The following is a 13870-nucleotide window of genomic DNA, read 5'->3' on the forward strand; positions in this document are numbered from 1 at the left end:
AACTTCTCTTACTATTTTTTCCTATCTGGTACCTTTTTCTTTCTAGAACTGCTCCTTTCTAACCACTGAGGTTGTTAACTGCAAGCTCCCATCCTCTAAACCATAGGGGTGGGCAAGACACTCAACTAGGACAAATGGAATGGCCTAGCCCCACGCTCCCGGTGGTTCTAAGCCATAAACATCTTTGCCGCAAGCATTTCTGCCATATAACTCATTAACCATAAGGTAATTTTGCCGTAAAAAGTTAAAAAAAACACAACTGGTTGACAGTTTGGTGTGACTGTTTGTTGATTTCATCTACTGGTTGACAGTTTGGTTTCATTTCTCCATTGACACAATCCTCTCATTTTATAATATATAAACTGTAGCCCTCATAACGGTCTATACAGTAGGACAGTTTTGAGCCCACATTTCCCAGAGAACTTTGGAACCTATATCAACAGAAATGTGACAATATGCCAAAACCAGACAACGGTGCAAAGGCTTTCACAACACAATACAAAGCCCAGTTATAAATGTGCATCCTAGTATTTGGAAACTGATACTTCTCTTAAGGAAGAAATTTTAGCAAAAAAAAAGCATGATACTGATTCAGGAGACAAATCAACAAGCACAAAAAATTTTATGATACTAGGAACAAAAGACTTTGAAAATAAATGCTTAGGTACATTCTGTGGATTCACGAAATAAAATCAGTATTTGTGCAGTATTGCCAGACATCTACACATTTTGAATTTTCTCCAACATTTTTATTTGCAATAAAGTCTTTTTAATTTTGTTACTAATTTTTCATGTTTCATGATGTCCTTTTTAATGAACATTCCTCTTTTATTTTTCATGATTTTATCTTTTACAGCAAAGTTGCCTTATGGCCAATAGTTATGGTGCGAAAATGCTTGCAGTGAAAATGCTTGTGGTGACAGTGCTGGACATAACGGCTCAGGAATGAGCAAGGACTCAGGCAGGGTCAGTCAGTCTTCCTACCAAATGGATATGGCTGTGCTGGACAGATTGTGTTCATTCGTTTGTTCTTAAGATGATGCAAACCTCAGGTTGGTGGTGGCCATTTATGAAAGGTCAGTTTGAATCTCAGCTCCACCATTTACTGACTGGGTGACCTTGGGCAAGTTGCTTAATATTTTACATTTGCCTCATATCTACCTCTTGTGGGAATGACTGAATTAATATATACAAAGTGCTTATAACAGTGCCTGATGCAAAGGGAGTAGACAGTAAATATTTGTTGATGTTATTACATCACTATATGGGGAGATTCCATTGAGAACTAGTGAGAACAACAAAATGAGCCTGATATCACTGTTTCCTGGATCCAGCTGTGCCTGAAGCCTTCCATTTGTTGTACTTCCCAGAAACCAATTAACTTTTTTTATAAACCAAGTTTGAGTCAACTATCTGTAAATTATAACCCAAAGGATCCTAATACTGTAGTGTAGCAGGAAAAACAGTGGCAAAAGATTTTGATGGGCTCTTTTTCAGTTTGCAGTTTGAATTTGGGCAAAGGCTTCTTCCCAAGCTTCAGTTCCTTATACATCTAAAGGGTTGAATGTTGTCTTCCCTGCTTCCCTCTTGTGGTTGCTCTCAGGATCCTTTGTATCATGTTTGTGCCTCAAAAACTGAAATGCTAAGGAACAAAACTCACCAATGACTCCTTACTATGTATTAAAGAGGATCCTAACTCCTTAGCTTGGCTTTTGCAGAGCTACCCCATCTGGCCCCACTACCTCTATAACCTTTAATCACTTAAGTGGTCCTCTCCCATGTACAAATCCTCTGCTGAGGCTACACTGGATTTCTCATTTTCCAAACTCACTTTTGTGTCTTTGCTCATTTTGTTTCCTACAAATGCAGATTTCTGGCTCATCTCCATCTAACATAATTCATCCATTGAATGTCCATGCCAAAAAAGTCTCCTCCACAAACCCCTCATCCTTCCTTAAGACTGTCTATCTCTCTCACATTTGCATTCACACACAGAGGAGCCAGAAGTGTCCTCTGCTTCCTGTGAACTTGTAATAAATCCTTTATTGAGATTGCTAGCTTGGAGATTTCTTCAATTACATATTTTTTTAAAGATTTTATTTACTGGGACGCCTGGGTGGCTCAGCGGTTGAGCATCTGCCTTCGGCCCAGGGTGTGATCCTGGAGTCCTGGGATCGAGTCCCACGTTGGGTTCCCTGCATGGAGCCTGCTTCTCCCCTCTGCCTGTGTCTCTGCCTCTCTCTCTCTCGTGTGTCTCTCATGAATAAATAAATAAATCTTAATTCATGAGAGACACATAGAGAGAGAGGCAGAGAGACAGGCACAGTGGGGAGCCTGATGTGGGACTGGGGCTTGATCCCAGGACTCTGGAATCACGACCTGAGCCAAAGGCAGATACTCAACCACTGAGCCAGTCAGATGCCCCTCTTCAATTAGATTTTAACCTTCTGGAGAGCAAGGGCTATCTTTTTTGGGTTTCCCACTGTATCTTACAGCAGGGATGTAGAGATTCAGAGAATCACAGCTCTGATCAAAATGCTCCCAAAAAGATGAGATAGCAGGTCCACCACCTCCAAAGTGGAAAAAACACAATTTCTGCTCTCCTGTTCTCCTCTTGTTCCTACTGGTGGTGGGTATATGAACTCAATAATAAACCCTGCATTGCTTAGTTACACTGAGCCAAAGAGCAAACATTTCCAGTGCGAGTGAAATACAATCTGGAATAATGAGAGGCTGCAGACTCCTGGAGCAACTTACCCAAACCGGCATTTGCTGGAATCACCCAGTCTCCTGGCTTCACCCCAGTCACACTGCCGCCCACTGCTACCACCTGTCCAACACCTTCATTCCCTCCAACAGCAGGCAGCTTGGGAAGGAGGCCATAATTTCCTAAGGGAGAAGAGCACAGTGTCACCTACTGAAGCTTGAGCAGTGAAAGAGCAGGAACTTTGGAGTCAGATCTAAGCCCAATCTGGGCTCTGCCTTTGACTTGCTGTGTAACTAACCAGACTCTCTGTGCCTTAGCTTCTTTATCTGTAAAGGGGATAATATTTTTTTTTAGCGTTCATGGTTATTATGGGGATTAGATAATGTATGAAATGAGCCCAGCACATCACAGGCACTCACAGTGGTTGGTTTACTCCCCACTGCAATTTTCCTAACTCTCAAAAAGCCTCACATTCCAGAGAGGGGAGGCCAGAGAGGGCTCATAGTCTGCAGATGGCTCATCTGGAGAGCAGCTGCTGCTAATCACAGGAATTTCACACCCACACCTGAGGAAAGATGAAAACGAGGTGGCAGCTAAGCAAAAAAGCCAATTAACATAAGCCACAGAAACCAAGGTTACCTTGGATCATATTTATGTCAGATGGATTGATAGGGGCTGCCAGCATCTTCACATGGACGTCTGATCCGCCCATAGCAGCCAGCTCCAGGTTCTTCAGCCTAACACAAAGCCAAAGAGAGATGTTAATGTCACCCAGGCTAGACAGGGTGTCTTTTGCTCAAATCATCTCCCCAAAGTAGGTCAGGCAGCAACATTTTTGAGCTGCCATTGTGTCCAGGAATTGGGGTTGTTAGAAGAGAGAAAGGTGCTGCAGGGAATTAGCACAGGCTATGGGTTAACTGTCTCATTAACTGCACGTGGACCATCTCTAGTGCCTTCACAATCCCACTGCCCACTCTATGACAGAAACTAGTGAACCTTCTGCTGTCCAGGATTAGCCTTGTATTTTCCAAAACTTGCTTATCCCAGTCACCTGGTGTGCTTACTAATAATGCAGATTCTCAGGCCCCAGCTCTGACCTACTGAGCCAGAATCTCAAGATAAGGAAGGGGCAGTCCAAGTAGTTCTTATAGACAGCTGTAACTGGGACACTCTGGGCTAGCCTATCTGTTCTCTGCTTTTTATTTTATTTACATATCTGTTAGTTATAGAGTGGGTGAGGGAAATAGAGAGATGCCCAAGTAGTTCAGAAATAACTCCCTGGGTGTCTCTGACTTGCCCCCTGGGTGAGAATCCTGGTCTGTCAGAAGGGATGTTGGATGGACAGCTGAGTCTTAGGTATGCAGCCCCATGACACGATGGCTGTGTTGCCATAGGCAAGTTTCTTCCCAGCTCTAGGCCTTTCTCCATTTGTAGAATGGTGGGAGGCGATGGTTGTTTGGACTTGCTCACTGCCAACAGCTTCTCCCGTTTCAGGTAGGATTTCTATGTGGTAAGGCTCTGCTCACAGTGGGTCCTAAATACCACGGAATTAATGTACACTAGAACTTTGGTTAATTGGTTAAACCTGCTGAAGGGCTTTTGTGGAGCCCTGGTGACAAGGTCCATGTGTTGTTTTTGTTTTGTTTTGTTTTATAAAAGGAGACCTTCCAACCAGAAAATACTTCTTGGTATTTCAGACCACCAGTCCTTTTGACTTTTTTAATGACCAGAGAGACTTTCTTTCTCCATACCAAGACTTCACATTTGCACTGTTTCCCTATGCCCAAATGTACTGGTTAAGTAATAACTCTCCTCATTTTTAGTTAGCAACGGCACATGTAAGTGCCACACAGAGGTTCTTAGCATCAGGCCACAGTGTCAGTGAACTAAGCTGATGTAATTCTATCCACTTCTGGCAGAAATCTGACCTTTTAATTATACCTGAGGCTCCATTTGGGGTAAAAGTGTGATTTTCGAGAAATGTCTTGTACCAATAGTAGTAACAATGGCGGCAGGTATTTATGAGGTATTTGTCATACATCAGGTCCTGCACTAAGGGCTTTAAATACACCATCTGATCTAAGCTATAACTCTCTTGTGAGGAAAGTACTGGTATTCTCATCCTGTCGAGTAGGAAATAGAGGCTCCTAGAGATTATGAAACTTGCACAGGGTAAGGTAAGTGGTCAGTGGCAGAGCTTCCTTCCTCACTTTCAAAGTCAGCACTCTGATTATGCTCTGCATGAGCGTCCTGAAATTAGTCTGGGAATCCCCCGACTGTCTACAAGGACCCCTGGGGATCTAAGGACCCCAATCTAGAAATCCCTGTACTGGATCATGACCAAAGTAAGGGAGGCCATGCCTCACCACGACTGAGAGCTGCAAAAAACCTGAAATAGAAACACTCTGTACAGTAAATAGTTAACTAGGAATGAGTTATGACCAAGGCAGAATAAAGGAAGGGCTCTTCTTGTTTAGGTAACTGTTAAGAAATGTATGCATTTATACACAGTTGGAGGAGGGGAGTCCTTGTAATAATAATAATCATAATAACTACTGTTTGAGTGCTTACCACTGAGGCACTCTGCTAAAGTACTTTCCATGCCAGCTTTCTGCCATTATTCTGATCTTAAGGCTGAGGAACAAAGGCACAAAAGAGGCAAATAGCTTGTTCAAGGCCATCAGAAGTAGTAAGTGGCTGATCTGATTTGAACCTGGCAGTCTGACACTAGAGAAGCCAGCTGGTAAGGGGCTAAGCAGACCAGGCAGAGGGTGGTAAGATGAGCACCAGCCTGGAGTGGTGTGTGGGTGTGATCCTTGCTGGACCTGCCTGGGGAGATGGAGAGGGGTAAGCGGCTCCCCAGTCTCCCCAGCAGGTGGGGTAGGGAGCCATCAACGCGACAGTGATGTTTCTCTGTGAACACACTGAAGTCTGCATCCTAAAGAAAAATCTGCCCAGAGCAAATGGACTGAAGACTAGCTGCCCCTTTATATTATCTGTACTGCTTTTCTCTTACATTTTGACAAGTAATCAGTTTTTCTACAAGCTGACAAAGTCCATGTGCTTAAGCTACTCAAAGACATTTTATTTCTGCACATTTTCTGCATTCTCTCCCCTCAGCCCAGAATTTCTTTTCTATAGCTTCTCCACAAAGCGAGAAATTCAATTCACCCTTTAAGACATCATCTAACCCTCTTGGTCCTGAAAAAAATCCCTTGCTCCATCCTCAGTACTCGTTACACAGAAGGGGTGACTATGCCATTTAAGACTAACTTATATGAATTTTTTGCTGTTTATGAACTCTTTTCATACATTCCTTTCAATTGATCACAAAAGGCCTAAGTTCACATTCCTTTTCCCAAACTCTGCAGGTGAGATGTACATCAAGAGTTCAGAACCATGTATTATCTACAACCCCCTGTGGGGGTTGGGGCAGCCCTCTGTGATCAGACCCATTGTTTTTGCAGCTAAATGTATGAATATTCACACTGAGGGGGATGAATAATGACCACATAAAAACTGCACAGATCAGGCTTTCCCTCCAAATGAGTTGTGAAACAAAAAAAATCAAAGTAGAACTGTCAGTTTACAGAACTTTCTGGATTCTGGAGTTGCAGATTCCAACTTGGATTTGGATCCAGGTCTTTTCAGACTCTGTTTAGGGCCCTTTTCACCTCCCTGTGTCTTATAGCCACAATGTGCGTGAGTGTTGGCTCCCCAACTTGGCTATGAGCTCCTGAAGGGCAGAGAACTCTTAGTTGTACCTCAGTGTTTTGCAGTGCCTGGGACCAAAGCAGCACTCAAGAATGCTTCCTGATGAAATTACCCAAATTTCCTCCCTACTGAGAAAACGTGGCATAAAGTGCCAGCCATTTTAAGGGGGTGGGGACAGGGAGAGGCTCGAGCCATAGGGATTTAACTGTTGAGGCTTATACTCTTCTTCCTGGTTCCGGGCTGTTTAGGAAAAGAACTTTGAAGGATGGGTACAAATAGAAATGGAGATTGTCTTTAAGAGAGTTTGGTCTAAGCAAAAACCCATGGCTCTTTTCCTCACAGGAAAGTGCGGATCAGTTTTGCGGTAAATCAGTTTAAAAATCTAGATGATAGGGCAGCCCTGGTGGCTCAGGGGTTTAGCGCCGCCTTCAGCCCGGGCCTGATCCTGGAGATCCCGGATCGAGTCCCATGTCAGGCTCCCTGCATGGAGCCTGCTTCTCCCTCTGCCTGTGTCTCTGCCTCTGTCTCTCTGTCTCTCATGAATAATAAATAAAATATTAAAAAAAATAAAAATCTAGATGATAAAAAAAAATTAAAAAAAAATCTAGATGACCACGGTCAAAATGGGAATACTGGTGTAGGAGCATGGGTTTGAATCCTGCCTTGGTCATTTACCAATTAGATAACCTCAAAATACTCATCTGTGAAAGGGGGAGAACACAAGAACCCGGCTCTCAGAATTGAATGAGTTAATGTACATAAAGCATTTGTTAGAGTACCTGATACACAATAGATGCTGAAGAGATGTAAGCTGTTAACAGTGGCAAGAATGTCCAAGGAATCCTTTGGAACAATTAGCTGGCTACCCCTTTGAAAAGAATCACTGTATCACACAAAGGAAGACAGTACCTTTTAGAAAAACTCAACGAATATTTTACTGACAGTCCTACTCAGTGTCAAGTACCCTGCCAAGGGGTTTAAAGATAAAATCTGCGTGGGAGCTTGACTTAGGTGGTCACTGCGAGAGGCACCCCCAGAGGCAGGCTTGGGGTGCTATCCCTGACTGTTTAAGTGCCTGGAGGGAGAAAATGCTGGATTAACAACTGGGCTTGAATGAATGGTACCTTCATTCAATGAAGAACGGTACCTACCTTCGTTGGGGCTTGAAGGATAAGCAATTTACTGGGTGGACTGAAGGAGGAAGGCAGGCTTTCTTGCTAGAGGGAATGGCAAAGAATCTGACTTGATAACTGGCCAGGCAGTAGGTGCAGTTTGGACAGGAGCCATGGGAATAGAAGGGATTTTATAACCTGGAGTCTCTTAAACAAGAAATGGCATTGATGTCACTTGGTGACAAACTCCGTGTAGGGGGAGGGGGAAGTCTTTGATGGCTCCTGGGTTTCTGGTGGAGGCAACTAGATGTTGACACAGGGAGGAAGGAACAGTGGCTTGGAGTGGGGCAGAAGGTGTTATATTTGGAGCTTGAAGTCCTGCAGTATGGTATGGGGCAGAGGGCACTCCAGGCTGTGAGTCAGCTGTGTGTGGCTGGAGTCTGGGCAAGCAGATCATCTTACTCTGGCTGAACAATTAAACGACAACTCATGCTGACAGTTTACTAAGCTCCAGGCGTTGTGCTTAACATTTTATGTATATATATGATGCTGTTTAGTCCTTAAAACACCTATCAGGAGGGTGTTATCATCCCAATTTACAGACAGGAAACTGAAGCTCCGAGGAGTAATGTGTCTTAGGTAAGACTCTTAGTAAGTGGCAAAACGGGATCTTAAGCTTGACTCTAAAGCACAGACTGTTGAATGCTAAGCTGGCCTCCTTTGCACTGTTTGCCCAATTCCCATCCTGAGAGATAGTATCAGGTATTCCCTGCGGCAAAATACGTTTGAGAAATGCTGCCTACTAATCGCCCTTTCTAAGATTCAGGCTGTGCATCAGAGTCACAAAGGCTGGGAGAAGTCATCCGGGGAAAAAGCCCATGTGGTTCTGTGTAATTCAGAGTTAACTAAGCTGGGAACACTATTTTCAAAGCACAGTAAACAAACGCCTGCCCCCAGGCAGCAGTTTGAGAAGTCAGCACTGGGCTACAGCCTGCTCCGTTCTCTTCTCTGTCTTCTGGATAGCCTAGCTTCTCTGTGCTGCCTGAAATTCACAGCAGTGGGAGGGAAGGAGAGTCGAGCAGGGATGAGGGTCTAGGAGATGGAGAGTTGAAGCTGCGAACGCAGGTGGGCGAGGGCAGGGGTGGCCCTGACACATGCTGCTTGCCTGGTGGGAGGTATGTTGGTCCAGCTGCATCTCACCAGGGAGACGGGCCCCAGCCTGCCCTGTGGAATGCCATTAACACCACAGACACTGCTGTTCTGCGCACAGTTCTAACAGCGTCGTCAAGGATACCATTCTGCAGAGACAGAAAGGAAAATGGGGGCCAAGTCTGAATTCCAGGAGTTGGACCTTTGGTGTAATGATAGCAATTTCTTCTTCTTCTTTTTTTTTTTTTTTTAATTCACCAAAGGAACTGGTGGCTGTGTACTGGAGTGAGTGCAAACGAGGCACCCAAACACAGTCTGGCTAGATCTCAAGTCACTTCCCTGGGACTGTTCACGGACTTCCCCTGTGAATGTAATGGCGCCACACAACTCGGAGGGACGCCACTGTCTTCACTCAACAGATCCCAGACTGGATAAGGTCACAATGAATCCTTTGAGGCCAAGGCTGTACACCTGTGATGGCATATGAACTACAAGGGAGACAAAAGCGGGCAGAAGAAAGAACCTTTTGAGATGGGGGAAAAAGAGGCCAGTACTCTGGGGACTGGCTTGATTCTATTTGCTGTGTAAGGCAGGCACTAGCCAGCTCTGTGAAGATCTCTTTCCCGCCTTTTGCATTTAATTAGCCACCATTTGTACTTCTCTTGCATCTTCCACTCCATCACCTCAAACTGATTAATATCATCTTGAGAGGGAAGAATAGGCGGAGAGAGACTGTCATGGGCCACACAGACTTTTTCACCTACTCACTATAGACAGCCAAGAATGTGTGTCCAGCATAGGGCATTGGGTGAAGGTAACTACATCTTATGTGGCTCTCTCCACGGTTTTTGGTCCCCATGGTCACAGACAAGCTGCCTTCTGTGGTTTGGTGAAATGCTTGGTGTGCTGGGTACACTGTCTGGAGATCTGATTAATAATTAATAATTCATAAGCAGGGCATACTGGGAATTGTGTAAGAATGTTCTTTGGCTTGCAGCTTTGTAACAGCTCACCCCTCAGCCGGGGTGGTTGGTGGCCTTGGTTGGTGGGGTTCTAAAGGAGTCCTGGGCTCTCAGGGAAAGTTCCTTTCCGAGCCAAGCTCATACACTCAATGTCTCTTGGTGTGCTATGCACACCCACTTGCCTCCCCGTGCCTTTTCTGCCTCAAAGTAATCTTGCCCTTCCACCATTCAGGACTACTGGCACTTCAGTACAATCATTTTGAATGGGAAGGAATTAGAGACTTAGAGGAACTTCTGGAAGTTTCTACCCGGGGTTGGCAAAGAAACCCTCTACCTTCTCAATCCCTTACTTTCTCTCAATTAAGATTACCAGTAAGCCTGTAAATCCCATAATATTCTACAGCTGCTGACAGCAGGAAACTTGCCTGAAGGGAGCTGCAGTCTGCTGCTTCGTTTGCTGAAGTCTAAACTTGTTGATCCAGAGAACAAGACTGAGCCACAGCAGGGGGACTGAGTCCCTGTCTGCAGCTGCTTTTGTCATTTTGACAGGTACAAAGATGACCATGCATCCCCTGCCTGGCAGGCTATTGATTATGATACCAACTAGGAGTAAAGGGGGCCCTTGGTGAAATTTTGTACCCAGGGCCCCTGATTTCTAGCTGCAGCACTGCTTCCTGGAGTTTGCTAGAAACACCACTGGCGAGCAGGCAGTTCAGTGTCTACTCAGTTTCACAGCTGTCAGGCCTGCACAACTCCTGGATCAAAGAGCACTCAGTCTTCTATCCATTCCCATGGTTGCAGGATTATGTGGAGAAGGACGCTAAAACCTCACCTTATCTCGGCAGGAAAAAGTGCTGCTTGGGGAGAATGGGGTAAAGAGATGTATAGGTTTTGAAGTATATAGAAAACAGAGCTGTGACAGTTTATTACTGGCAAAGAAGATGGGACTGGGTGGTGGTGGTGGGAAGAGACAGCATGTGTGCCCATCTTTACCACTGCTGACTTTGGTCAACCTCTTCATTTTATCAAGAATAACTGAAAAGACTGGAGACTGGAATGAGATTTCCTCATTTGAACAATGAGTGGCAGAGCAGGGACCAGAACCCAGACCGGTGCTCTTGGGGGTGGGTCCCAGTGACACATCTTGAACCACATTATTAACCTCATGGCAGCTCTGCTTTTCTTTCTCTAAAATGACCCTTCCACCTGCTCCAGAGTGGTAAGGGCCTGGAAGCACACTAGAGAACTGCAGCAGCTGCCGGAAGGGCCAGACAAGCATAGTAACTTGGGGCTGCTCTGGTGGGGGATGGAAGCAGCTCTCCTCCCACACACTCCGAACATAGGGGGAACTCCAGTCTGCTGTACGATACTTCTGAGCTCTGCCTGCCACGTTTCACCCTCAGCGTTTTGGCCCTCAACTCCACAGCCTAGGGTGAAGTCCAGAGGGAAGGTAATGTACAAGTGTGACAGGATGTGGACTCCAGCTTGAGTTTGAGTCCTCAGTGATCTAAAGCTAGTCCCCTCGGAGACTGATGGAGCTGACACCTCCCTCAAGGATCACATAATGAGTGCATGGTAGGCACATAATAAATATCTGCTAATCAGACACACCAGGTTTTCTCTTCCCTCTAGGCTTTTACACATGTACCCACAAAAAGGGGTACCTAACCCCCTCAGAGTAGTCAGAGAATGCTTTCTCTGAAAGCACAGAGGTCTAGGTCGAGTCCCCCAGGAGATAAGGTGGGCAATATGTGAGGAAAAGCATAGAAATACTCCAAGCCGAGGTACCTCTTTTCTGGGTGCTCACAGCAGTCTAAATGATATGGCATTTTCCCCACAGGGCTATGGTCACCCATCTCCTGGACTCGGGTGTGAGTTCCTTAAGGGCAAAGACCACAGACTATTCGTCTCTGCCTTGCATGTAGAAGGCCCTCAAGAATAACTCCTGGCTAACTTACTAAACCAATGAATTCTGTTCCCTCCTCTTTCATTCATGACCACAATAAAGGGCTCTAAGAGATCAATGAACAAAATCCAGTTCTCAACAGAGTGCCAAACCTTTTTTTTTTCTTCAAAGTATTATAATTCTGGTTTAAAAACCAAATCACCTGCATGGTTTTGGTTATAAACACTGACATCAACTAACTGTAAAAACAAGTCCCCTGAGACTGAACAGTGTCCTAAAGTGAGGCCTTACTACCCATACAGCTTGGGTCCTCATTACCTGCTCCCCCAAATTCCATTTGCTTAAGAATGGGTTTGTTTAAGGGTTTCATAGCTTCATTTCATTTTGTGCTGGCAGCAGGCAGGTGAGAAAGCTGTGATGATCAGGATGTTATTTTATGAAAGCTTCAGGATCTTGAAAAAGGAGACCAGACAGAGAATAACATTCCTACCATCTTCCCTAAGGTGGGGCTGCCCTTTCTATGAAGGGTAAAGACTTGGGGTCACCTGAATGGCTTATAATTTCACCTTCTCTTCCGGCCTATCTTCTCCATTTTATATGCCATCTCATTCTCAAAAAACATGAGATGATTGTCATTGTTTCTTTAGGTCTCTATCAAGGACTGTTATAAAGAAGGGTCCTAGTTGTATGCTCTTGGGCAAGTAACTGTCAAGCTTAAGCCTTAGTTCCCTTATCTGTAAAATGGGGAAAATAATGACCGAATTGGATTTTTGTGATTTTTAAGTCCCATAATATATTTCAGGAACTTAGCCCAATGCCTGCATAGTAAATCAAAGCTGTTTTTTACCATAATACCCAGAGAATGGCAAAGTTCTGAAAGGGGACTTTCAGGAACAGAAGGAAAAGGGGACATTAGAGTTTCTATGAACTATCTGATAGAGAACCCAGAACTCTGCACAAGGAGTATGGCCATGGGGACCTCTGAAATTTCCTGAGTTTATAATTCTTCCAAGTTTATCATTTTCTCCTGCAGTCTCACTTCACTTAGATCAGTAGTTTGATCCTTTAAATGAAAAAGGCCCAAGTGCTTATTTAGTGGAGTTCACTTGGGAGGGGGAGAAAACAACTCTAGGGGAAAGGGGAACACGGCTTAGTAGAGAGACCAGCTGGAATGTTTGGGGGCCAACTGGAATGAAGAGGACATTCAGAGATCCCTGGATGTCTTATTCTGAGTTCTGTACCCCTCACACCTGAGCAGATCATTCCTCATTTCCTCCCTGCTGCTCAGTGAACACCATAAGCTACGCTGGTTTGGGAAACACTCTGCTCAGACTCTGGGCGGTTCCACGACCCTGCCTGGTGTAAACTGACCCACACACCCAGTCACTGGCATACTTAAAGGACACCTGATTCTGTGACAGTGTGGTTACCCTAAACCTCCAAAGACTTGACTACAAAGAAGAGAATCCCGGCCTCTGGCTTCAGTCCATACACGAACAAGTCAAGTTGCCTGAATCTGGGTCAGAAGGGAAAGCCACTCTTCTGCAGTAGAGGGAGAATTACTGCCTGCCTAATAGTCTGTATTCACAAGGGCAATGGTTCCCAACCCTGGGCAGGGCATCAGAACCACTTGGGGAGTTTAAAAAACACAGGTATGTTCAGGACCATCCTAGACCTGCTAACTGCCTCGGGGAAGTGCCTGGGAATATGGAGCAAGTGCCACAAGTCACCGGATGTGAAGCCAGGGTTGAGGAATGTTGCATGAAAGTATCATGTTTTGAACTTCTGGGAAAGAACTAGGGTTCCAAACAAGGAGACAAGAGCGCTCTCTTTTTTTCCTTAAATGGCATCTGCTACCACATCAGATTTGTTTTGGATTCCTTGGCTCTCCAAGAGGAGGGAATCAATCAGCAGGCAAGTGTACTCAGCTGCCTAACCTTCCCAGGCCTTTCCAAAGGGTCCCATCCTCATCACCACAATTAAAAAAAAAATTTATTAGAGAAATTAGATTCATAACTACCATTTTTGGAACACTTGTTTTGTGGCAGTTCCTGTACCAGCCAGAGAAACTAGAAGCCTGTGAGAGAGGCACCACATCATTCCCATTTGGGATGCATTCCTGGAAAATGGTATTCATCAGAGCTTTACCAACCCATTACAGCAGTCCTCAGGGACAGGTCTTCCCAACACGGTGATCAGTACCAATGATTAACATACAATTTGAGGGGTACTGACTGATGTGTCTTCTCAGTATTCTAATGGTGGCTGTGGCTAGGCTGAGTGCATGACCCTGAATTTAACTGAAGCTTATCTCTTCCAG

The 13870-nt window shown here is 44.9% G+C and overlaps 1 protein-coding gene across 4 annotated transcripts in view; it reads right to left on the bottom strand.

Annotated features, from left to right (window-relative positions):
* The window catches only part of MECR (mitochondrial trans-2-enoyl-CoA reductase), a 30455-nt gene that overhangs the window by 14111 nt on the left and 2474 nt on the right, over positions 1–13870 (bottom strand). For 2 of the 4 annotated variants that reach the window (XM_055331910.1, XM_055331913.1), the window contains exons 2-3: positions 3347–3444; positions 2758–2889 (exon numbers count right to left, since the gene is read on the bottom strand). In XM_055331910.1, the coding sequence (XP_055187885.1) occupies positions 2758–2889; positions 3347–3444 (230 nt within the window). Of the gene's footprint in view, positions 1–2757; positions 2890–3346; positions 3445–7200; positions 7297–8698; positions 8832–13870 lie in introns of those variants that run through there. The other 2 variants (XM_055331912.1, XM_055331914.1) reach the window with 2 other exon arrangements.

The sequence above is a fragment of the Nyctereutes procyonoides genome, unplaced genomic scaffold (assembly GCF_905146905.1).
Source record: "Nyctereutes procyonoides isolate TBG_1078 unplaced genomic scaffold, NYPRO_anot_genome, whole genome shotgun sequence".
NCBI classification, from domain to species: Eukaryota; Metazoa; Chordata; class Mammalia; order Carnivora; family Canidae; genus Nyctereutes; species Nyctereutes procyonoides.